We start from the raw sequence: 11,159 nt of genomic DNA, 5'->3' as shown, positions 1-11,159 counted from the left end.
CTCACGGAAAGAAAATGAGTGAAAATCGCCTGGAACCAGTCAAAACGTTTTTAGGCGTGTCGCTACGATATGATGCCCAGTACTCAGTATCCAGAAATAAAAGTGTTCGAAAGCCAAGTCCTCAAAGAGCCGAATCATATCATATATTGTAAATATATTTCAAATATTCACGAATATTTAATAGAACCGCCCGCATTAATTTCACTGCCAATGAATGTTTTTTTGCACTATTAAATTAAATAATTAACTAACTCTGTGATTCTCGCTATGTGTTTTAGGGAATAACATCTAACAATAACAATAATAATGATAATGATAAAGTAAGTGCACAAATCCGAATACTCGTATACTCTGAATAATTCAAGTGTATGTACATACATATGTATTGTGAATCTTGCATTCATCTGACTGATCGATATATTGGAACTTAAATTAAAATCACGATTTGTTTGATCACATTTCTTTCACTGTAACTTCACTTCCCGCGCCTAATTCTGTAACTTTTCTCCATGCTAAATCCTGCCGCTGCTCCTGTTCCAATTCCTGCTCCCGGTGGTTCGCCCACCTGTTCCTCGTGCTGTTCTCCTTCCATAATGAGAAATCGATGTGTTGTAATTTGTTCAAATCCAATTTGGTAGCAGAACTGAGACTCAAACTCTGAGACTCAGAGTCTGAGGCCGTATCCTCTATGGACATCCGCACCTGGCCCCAAGACCCCTCTTCAGCCCCCACTCCAGTCGCCGGCGGGGGGCGCACCTTTAATGAGTTTTTATTGCGCTTCAGGTGCTTTGATTGCTGCGATTTTTAACTTGATTTACGGGCATTTAGTGAATGGAAAGCAAGTGAGTGAGGAGTGTCTGCGGGGGAGGACAACATTTTCCGGCCCACTATTGATTTTTCAATTAAGCTGGACCTCCAACCGCCCCTTTTCCAATCCCCTCTCTGTCAATGCATTTTGCATGTTTTCGTTTTCGCGTTTTCCCAACATTTGTTTGAAAAAGGAAGACGTCTCTTTGTAGTGGAGGGGGCGCGAAGAGTACCACTGTCTTCTGTGGCAAGTTTTATGCGCCACATCCTGTGCACAAGGATAAAGGCAAGTGGGGAATGGGGTACGGGGTATGGGAGTAGTGGGGCAGTGGTATAGTGGTACAGGGGTACGTACCGCGTTGTAGCGCAATTTATGCGGTAATTGCTTTTTTAAGCGCTTCGCATTTATCTTTTCGACACACAAGTGAAATGAGTTTTCCGACTGCCTTGTGCAGCCGCCTGCCCACCACGTCCCTCCCCCTTCGCGTGCCTTTTGTCGATTTGCCAGAAAATAGGGATATACAAAGGATATCACAAGGAAAAAGTCGGAAACAACAAAAGCAGAAGCCAAAAACCAAGGAAGGACTCAACTACTTACAATGGCATTTTTATGACGTCTTCTATTTGTCTGCACGCCGCACGTCTGCCTCCGCCACCTATCCGACTCAGTGGCATGCCCCACCAACACAGGGAAACATGCAACGCTTATGGAAATGCCACAAGTTCTTGTGCCTTTCTCCTGTTTTCTCAAATTTTTCCGCCCTAATTAATTTAACGCCAACAAAATTACACAAGCAAAACCTGATAAAATGGCAATGAAAATGCTATACGAGGCGAGGAAAATAGTCCTCCGCCGACTGCCCTCCTGATTTATGGTGTGCATATTTTAATAATTTTGTAATTTTATGTGGCCATAAAAATTACCCGTATGGAAAATTTGTCATTTCCTGACAAAAGAAAGGGACGTTCGGGTGTTCTTTATGTGTTTTTCGTTGTCTGTTCCAGAAACGTAACATAAATTTGATGATTATAAATGCAATTATTCAGATTTGGCGGGTAATCATTATCAAATTTCCAGTCAATGCAAAACGTACGACAGCAAAAGCAGTGGCTCTCAAACTGCACTCAACTCTTTGCCGTTAACCCATTGAAACCCTAAAACCAAGCTTAAAAACTCGTCGACGCTGCTAGGAACAAATCTCATTTCTGCGTTACATGAATGAGCAAAATCGGAATTTCTAATTCCCATACCGTTTTTCCGCAATTGGATTTGAACTGGCAATATCGAGTTGGGAATTGTAAGGTTTCAATTGTCTAATCGAGAATTTTAATATACATTATAAAATATTTATAATTTTATTAATTGACTTTTACAGTGGGAAAAATGGAGATGATATATATATTGTTTTTTTACATAATAACAAAATATGTCTTGGCAAGCCCTCGGCGGCTTCCGCTGGTATTTTGAAATCGTTTTTAGTAATTTCGTGCCATGTTTGTTATTTGTAATGAAACTATTAGTAATGATATTATTATAATTATTTTCAAAAGAAGTTCAAAACGTAACTGGAGCACAATTTTTTGCGACGGCTGATAGTTACTGAAATATCGATAAGCACACAAAAGTGCCCAGAAATATACAAATTCAAATCAACACCGCAGCAACACAAGGAGTACCCATACCCATAACACATACCCTGCAGCCGCGGTCAACTGTTTTTTTTTTTTGCTGTCTTTGCTTTGACAGTAATTACTAGTCGTTCGCGCTACTCCAACAATTGAAATCTGTTAAACAATTGCTCGGCCTGGCTGATGTGGTGGTCGATACTTTAACTGAAAGAAAACTGATCCACTCGCGTGTGTGTCTCCCTAGAACCTAGTTTTCCAGAAACGCCTCCCTCCCCCTCCAGTGTGTGTGTCACGCCCAAAAACAAAAAGCGGTCGTGAAACTGGCGCGGGCAGAATTTTTGTGCGTGTCAAAAAGTTAAAAAAGACTGAATCAAAAGCAACAACAACAAAAGGAGGAGTAGCAAATTGCTGTTGTAAAAACGCTTAAAAAGTTAACTTGAACGGCGGAACCTTGGAAACACTCAAACATACAACAACAAAGAGAGGAGAGGCCATGGAGGTTAGTAGTCGTTGATTGAGGAGTACTCTCCTCCCTCTCTCTATCTTTCTCGGCTTGTCTTTTCGAGTGCCCAAATTGTTTTTTCATTGATGTGATGTTTGTTTTTGTCGATTTCCTTGAATGATTTCATCTCATTTTTGTTAATTTATTGTGATTGCCCGAGTTTTGCCGTCTCTCTCTCTCTCTCTGCCTCAATTAATGGGAGAGAGAGCACCGCACAATCGGATTACGTCAGTTTTGTTTGCTTCTCGCTCTGGCCTCTCTCTCGCGGGGTCTGGGCAAGGTATATTGCTTCGAAGGTTAGGCAGTCCAGCAGTCTGGTCCACCTTACTAGGGAGTTTTCCTTCACTTTGTAAAACCTAAGTCCGCTTAGGGTTTGTTTTTGAGCTCTGGAGTTTGCGCTCTCTGACTCGCCCTCTCTCGCACAATCCCACTCCCACCTCCCTCTTCACGACAAGAATATGGCAGGCCGGAGCGACTTCGTCATCATATATTTTTTACATTCAACTTCCCCTCGCTGTCTCTTTATTGATTCCGGCCATAAACCTCCTAATCATGTTTATTATGTCATCGCGACGCTTTCTTTTCTTTCTCCCTATCTCCCTCATTATAACTATCTTTTGTTTTGTGTGTAAATTTTAGCATAATTCGCATTTTTATAAATTTCCTCAGCGCACCCCCTCCACAGCCGCTCAGCCCATATTCCCTTTGATTTTCTTATCGCTTGCAACAGCTGTTTGCTTCTGGTTTACCGCTGCTCGAATGCTTTATCGCTTACTCATTGTACTCCCATGACGTTCGCTCTTTATGATATCGACTAGATATCGACTTCCTCTCCCTCCCACAACCCACAAGTTTTAATGGAAAACTTATTTATTATGGATGGATCGTAAATATGGAAGAACTTTCGACCTGAAAGACCTAATACAAACATATATTTTATAGAGTTCCTGATCTTCCGCAACATTCGAGTCTTTATATTACTTCCCATTCATCAGCTGGGTGTTTTTCTTGGCTATACATTTATTCTTGTAAACTTTTGCAGATAATCAATTATTGTAAGAAGAATAATCATAATCGAACCAGGCTTCCGCTGCGAACCTTCTTCCATTTCTTTCCTGTTCATCTGATTTGCGTAATTCCCGGCGTTTCGGTTGCGTCTAAATAGTTAATGTCTCTTCTTGTCTTGTATTTTCTCAACCTTTTACCTAAACTTGTAAGATAATCCGCAGTTCCCGCAATTAAACCAAGCATTTGAGACCCTCTCCCAACCGGATGGATGGACAGACAGACGAGGGCGTTAAAATCGCACTTAAGGTCTGTGAGCCGAGTAATTAATCGCGTTGCCAGTTCTTTGCCATTCGACGGAGGTATGGACGGACAATCGGATGAGCGGACAGTGGGACAGTAAGATGGACAACCATCAAAGCAGACATGAAAAGCTTTTTCCAACTTGCGGAATAGGGGCACACAGATACAGATACAGATATAACGAAAAGTCGTCACAAAACAACAGCAAAAACGATGTCGGCCAACATAAAAATTGCCCATTTCCGTCATTTAATTGACGCCGGGCACATGAAAATCATCAACAAAAAAAAAAGAAACAGAAGAACGGCACAAAAAAGATGAAACTTGTTTGCCCACAAAGTGTTCTACAAATAGTGCTGACGGACGGGCAGTGCGTTTCATTACGATATTTTAAATTCTATATTTGAGTGGGCTTTATACGGAATATGTAGAATAAGGCTAATAATGGGGAGTGTTCAAACGCACATCATATCTAATCTGAAATTAATTTAATGGGAAGCTCACATGTACATATACAGTAGATGATATATCTAATCTATGTTGTTGAAGTACGATTCAATGGAAGCATATTCAAGGGTATTTATAGGTCTTAGATAGCCATAGAATATGTTTAATTCTGACAGCAAAAAGAATTCCCCACAGGAAAATATATTCGCAACGAATAATGCATATTGGTAGTAAGAAAGATGGTCTGCTGCGGGTTCTCTGTCTAATCGATTTTAAAAATTACTCATAAAATGAGATTTAGATGAACAACTTCTTCCACAATAACTTAACATTACAACACTTGCGAAAAGCATTACGCACCTCTCTAAAAATATGCCTAAACGATGACACACCGTAGAACAAACAAGAATCTTTATTCGAGATTTGAAGTACAGAAATGTTTGCTTTGATGCTTCTTAGATTCTGTTTGCATCCACACACAAAAATTTTTCTTCAATTAGCACCCACATCGTACCGTTCCAATGGCATTTACCATATAGCTTATATGTACATACATAATAATTCCAAAAGCGAAAAACTTGATAATATCATCGCCTGATTTCGTGACACGATTAAGGCTTTCTAAAAGTGCTGTTTCACTGTCGGACAAAGTTTTTTGGCTGAAAAGTTGTGTCCCACTCAGATTTAGGCCCCAGTCTCCCCTCCCCACTGCGCCCTAAGAGGGAAAACAAGCTTCAGATTGGGGCTTAAGACTTGTGGGAGTTTCATGGAAGTGCAACTTGAAGCAGCTGCCACCAGGGGGTGCCGCCATTGCCCCACATTTATTACGCATTTTCATAAATTTCCACTTACTCATCTTTTGGTGGGGCCTTTACTTGGGAGAAGGCTGAGCAGCAGACGGGATTGTGTCTCTCTTCTGGCCTTATAACACGCTCCGTTAACCGTTTTCTGGCTTGGAAGGGCATTCGCTTCATCATTCGCTGCCTGCCGCTGCTTGAATTCTGTTGAAACTTTGCATAATTTTCATTTATTACCGCAGCAGCGTAGCGCTCTGTTTTTTATACACATATTTTATGCTCTCCACCATTGAAATCTGCCCCACAGATTATATATAAATATATATCGTGGCTATATATATTATTATTCCCAGGGAAGTGACTGACAAGACAAGGCCTCGATCTGACTGCGGGGTCTCTGCTCACAACATGCTCCACTCCACTGGAGACTTCACTCCACTCCACATTTATCTTACAAATTTAATCTTTTCACATAATTTTCTCTCTGTGGCTTTTATGTAATTACCATGCCCCTTGTGCCTCCTCCTGCATCCTGGTAGGCTCCTTGCCTTATGGGAAATTTTTCACCTGGGGCCTGTCTCTGCAACTTGCTCCATTCACGTGTCTTTCTTTTGTTTACGAACCCCAAAGTTGGTCCCTTTCACTTAATAATGCATTTTATTCTCTCTTTTTTGATTGCAGGTGAGTTCCATTCCAGAAAGGGGAAGAATCGATAGTGAGATGGCCATCGAAAAGATGTAGGGTCTTTTGAGCAACAGCTGGGTAATGTATGACCCTGCAGAGGGTTCGAGGAACGAATATGAGGATGAGGATTTTGAATATTCTCCCAATTAACAAATTTAATTAAGGAGTAGGAGGCTCCTACTCCTACTGGGAGCCACTTCTTGACGGAGGCCTTAACGCATATGTACCCATTTTTTATGCGCAACAATTCTATGAACTTTTATAGTTTTTAAGGTTTTATTTGCAAGACATGTTAACCTTTTCGAAATGATGTACCCCTGCGATCCATGACTGAATTTCCCCGAATATTATTTGAGCATGAATCTTCCCACGTGTGTGAGAATTTCCCATGGTATCGCATGTTATATCATCAGCAATTGTAATTTGTTGTTGACTAACGGACTTGATAATGTGGTGGTGCTCCCTCCATCCCCCGGATGTTGCATGCCACTGAAATGTGCGATTAAAGACAGCTCTAGCGCTTTAAATCGCTAGAAAATCGCGTGCTTCACGAGCGTCTAAAATCGCTGGCAATTGTAGATTTTAGTAGTGGTTCTGTTACCTCATTGTGGGCGTGGCCATCCTTTAATTCTAGTCTCCCTTTGGAAAGTTCATTGCCCTTCGGTACACTGTGCTCTCCTGCTTTGGTGATTGCAGAGCCAATTGTTTAAACTATTCCCAGGGAGCGGTACGTAAACAAATTGTTGCTGGATAATTATGGATATGGCAGCCCTTGGTTTGGGCCCCGACTTCGTATAAACATCGGCGGGTGTGAAAGACCCGATGGAGGCAGGCAGGGTGGGAGACACTCGGTAAAGAAAAAATGCACTGCGCTGGGAAAATTTACATGAATTTCTGCAAGTGAAACTTTCACTTGTTAAATATACTCTCTCTAGTATAGACCCCCATTCAGACTAGACCCTGTTTTTCCTATAAAGGTTGTCCACATTCCTGAGCAAAAAAAAAAAAAAGAAAAATGTGCCCCGAACGTGACCCAGAGGCCAAGAGGTCTTGAAAATTCAAAGTCAAATGTAAACTACATAAATAAGCGTACTTCTAAGATGGGTTGGGTGTTCCTTAAGGGGTGGTGTTTTCCGCCCATAACTTATTACTATTTCACTCCGAGCATTAGAGCATTCGAGCATCTTATTGATGTGCCTTTCCCTCTCGGGTCTACGACTCTGAGAATGCGACGCACGTTTCTCATTTTGTCTAAATGCGTCTACGACTCGAATTTCACTTTTTCTTACGAGTACGAGTATACACAGGCTCCGCCGTCCCTGTCCTGTCGACAGCTGTGCATTATGTGTGCTGCAGATTCAATTTAGTACATATGTATGTATATCGTTGCGAAAGTTGGTTGGAAAAAGCCTGCATTGCCAACTGTCATTTAAAGATAGATTTCTGGTTTCTGTTTCTATCTGTCCGTCTGTCTGTCGCTGCCTTGGCTTTGGTTTCGAGTCCCCCATTTGTGAATGCAGTCAAACGGAACAACCATCGAATGTCTCGGCTTTCAGCAGAATAGAACTAGAAATCAGTGGGGTGTTCCCTTTCCCTTTGTTGACCTCCCTTCACTTCCTCCTCCTCCCTTGGGTGCTCTTCTGCCCCTTGCTGCTGCTGGCATATGCAAATTGCATAAAATATTGCCATATAAAAGCATATTGGTGTTCACTGAATATGGCAGGGTGATGGGATAGACAGTTCCCCCTAGTTTCACCCTGTAGGGAGGCACTGTCAATGGCAATGAGAGTTTGTTCTCTATGCACTCAAAAAAAGTGGTTTCAGTTCCAAAAACGAAAGTTCTCTTTTTTGGTGCATGTTTCAATCAGCAAGTACATGCATACATACATATGTATGTACACGCTCTTTCTTGATCTCTCATCAATTCCCTATATCCTTCTGTTTAGTTCAAATTCAATTCTTGTATTGTTGTTTTTGTAGAATCTACATCGATCGCAGCGAGTCGCAATTGTCTTATCTCTTAATCCGATCCTCACTTAATTTACAATATGCGCATCGCTCCCCCAATGGCTTCATTCTATTGCTCTCTTAGCAACTTCTATTCCTCTCTCTCTCTCATCAACAACAATAATGCACCTTTTATTTCATAACGAATTCAAATGCCCTTTATTTGCAATCTCCGAAAAACCCTTCACATATGAATGAACCAATACAAATGATTTAACAGCTATTAAAGATTGAATGAAATACGAAAACATACAGGAATATAATTGAAAGTAAATCAAACTTTTATGTGTACAAGTGTTTTTGTTGAGTGTAGGCAGAAGACGACTCCCCTCCATATAGTTTTTTCTGCTGGGATATGAAAAGTGGCTTTGCATATTTCGGATTTATGCTGAAACTCTCGTGTGAAGAGTGGGTGTGGGGTGGGGGTGGAAACTTTGTCAAAGGATTGGCATGGAAAAAGCAATAAAACATATTTTCCGGGCAGAGGAGGAAGTGCAGTGCTCGAAGGCCTTTGTCACGGCAGTTATCCGACACATGACAATTTATCAATGGAGAATGGAAAATGGGGAAAACCACAAGAAAGTATTTCCCCAACGACATTTTCACTTCAAAGCGAGACACAGATACACAGATACAGATGCACAGAAGCATCTTCAACAGAGAGACGGAAGGCGGACGCATCTTTTCACCTTCGGTTTCTGGTTTTTCACGACTAATTGTGACCATAAAAGCGAACTTGGCCGAGATGTAATTAACGTTTCTTGCACGAAATTTCCTGCCCCTGCCCCTGCCACGATTTCCTCTCCGTCTCTTCCTCTTAAGTGTTGCAGTATTTCCTGGCAGCACTGGTAGCCGTATCTGTAGACTCGCTTCAGCATACATATGTTGTCCCTCTGTCCACTCTTTAGGCCAGATTCGGTCGCGTTTCGCGCATTGCAAGCCATTAGTCATTAGCCATCTTCCATCCAGCACCTCCTCTTGTCGCTCACTACCTGCTTTTGGGACGTGTCTGACCAACTTTTCATGCACTTTAGGAGGTGTGTGTGTGTGTTTTTCCACAGTGTTTTTCCTTCCACTCTGCGGTTAATGTGAAATTTTTCGCTGTAAACGTGACCGTTGTCCGCCGATTGCCATCCGCTGCTGCTGTTTTTCGTGGCATTTGTCCCGCTTCGCTTAATTAAATCGCCTAAGCACCTTGACCGACCGCCCAACGCAGTCATCCCATCCGTCGGAGGCCAGATACCAGACACCAGATGCCAAAACACCACACAGTACATGATACAAGATACATTTTTGCAAATCACCGAAAAACATGTTTGAATCGTATCATTTGTTCGTTTTTCGGTCTCATTTGTGGGTCACTAGGAGGAGGCGATCCACATCCACCCGGTTTCTGTGTGTGGTTTCTGTTTGTGGGTCTATGCCCCTGATCTGATATCCGATGTGTGTTCCTCTTTTTCGTTTTTGACTACGGTTGTGTGTGATACATTTGTATCTTTGTACCCACAATACCCTGTACTGATATTACCTGTTGGCTTTATGTTAGAGGATTTGGGAGTCCGATTTGGAGTCAATTTCTGAAAGGAAAGACCAGTATCTCCCCTTAGCCATCATCAGTCATGTGATTCCACACATAATTTACATTTCAAACATCAATCTGTTGCCACAGAAAGCTATCTTTTGGACCTCAAATCAAGTACTCACTTTGACGGTAGTCGTATATCTACCGCTACAAGACCCCGTTCTAATTAATGAACCAAAAGAGTGGCTCTTGCTGGAGAGTGGCTTTAGTTTATTCGTTTCGCAACTTCTAATTGGCTCAAAACGGTCTGACAGATGCACAGATCCACAGCTGCCTGCCTGCCTGCCTCCCTGCCTGGCCTGGCTGTCAGCCCGACGGTTGCCAGTTTTCAAGCATTTAAACGTGTTGACGACTCGCATCTGACAGACACGAGTATGTATGTATAGTACATCGACCCACGTTCGCTTCTTGTTTACAGCAGATTTGCATGGTACGATGATTCTGATGCTTCCGACTGCCAACGCCAACTACAGCCGCGCTCCTTTGGGGGGAACGATGTTCTCTTTTCCGACCGAGGATTCATGTACCTCGTACGTCATATACCATGTTACGACTCACACACAACGCCTCGTCCCCGACTTTTATAGGGTATCCAATGATTCGACTTTCGCCTCAGATTTGCTCAGTTTCTGAAATTTATTAGCTCATCTTTCTCTCTCTCCGCTCTCCGACTGTGTATTGGAGATGTGTCTGTGACTCTGTGTCTCTGTCTCTGGAGTGCCGTGAACTCAATTATTTTTTCAATTACTTTTTATGATTTTACAGTTTACAGTTTTTTCACGCGAGGCTATAGCTATAGTGTCTCGAGGGGGAGGCCTTGAAATTGAGTGGGAAGGAGAGTGGATTGACGTGCCTCAGCTTTGAGTTCGGAGGGGGTGTTTGGTGGAGTGGACACTGTCCTCAATTGAAATGTCAACACTCGAATTGAATCGTTCGTTGGGTTCTTCGACCATTAGAAGCTGACATAATCGCAGTGCCAGTGCCTCTGCCTCTGCCTCCGTACCGCTCCCTTTCCTTCTTTCGGCACTCAAAGTAGGTCAATTGCTGGCATTTAGTTGTATCTGAGAGGTACAACATGTATCTCTGGGAGTGTACGCCACAAAGGCTCCTCCACTTCTACTCCAAACTGTGGCTCCATTTGTGGCGTTTGTTTTGCTATTACTTCGGTCGCCACAGCACTCTGCTGTTTCTGTAAGCTGTACCTACGAAACCGGTTACCGGCTACCACCCCTCACCCGTGCACCCGTTAAGCAAACAGGCAAGACATGGCTCTGGCTATTGCTGTGGCAGAGAGGAGTTTAAGCTTCGAGTTTTATGGCCACTCACTGTCCCGCATGGTCTGGTTGTTCCTCCTGGCTCTGGCACTGTCACTCTGCCCTGTGCCCACGAGAGCCGA

General features: G+C 42.6%; 1 protein-coding gene across 12 annotated transcripts in view; it reads left to right on the top strand.

Annotated features, from left to right (window-relative positions):
* LOC111066680 (tropomodulin) overlaps nt 1–11,159 on the top strand; it is a 47,739-nt gene that overhangs the window by 27,933 nt on the left and 8,647 nt on the right. The window contains exon 1 of one of the 12 annotated variants that reach the window (XM_022355478.2): nt 2,565–2,935. The exons of the other annotated variants lie outside the window; for them this stretch is intronic. Coding sequence (XP_022211170.1) covers nt 2,930–2,935 — 6 coding nt within the window. The 5' untranslated portion in view covers nt 2,565–2,929. Of the gene's footprint in view, nt 1–2,564; nt 2,936–11,159 lie in introns of those variants that run through there. 12 annotated transcript variants of the gene reach the window in all.

This window comes from Drosophila obscura, unplaced genomic scaffold (genome assembly GCF_018151105.1).
Source record: "Drosophila obscura isolate BZ-5 IFL unplaced genomic scaffold, ASM1815110v1 contig_150, whole genome shotgun sequence".
Classification (NCBI taxonomy): domain Eukaryota; kingdom Metazoa; phylum Arthropoda; class Insecta; order Diptera; family Drosophilidae; genus Drosophila; species Drosophila obscura.
The sequence above is the reverse complement of the archived record's forward strand: the minus strand, read 5'-3'. Positions and strand labels throughout refer to the sequence as shown.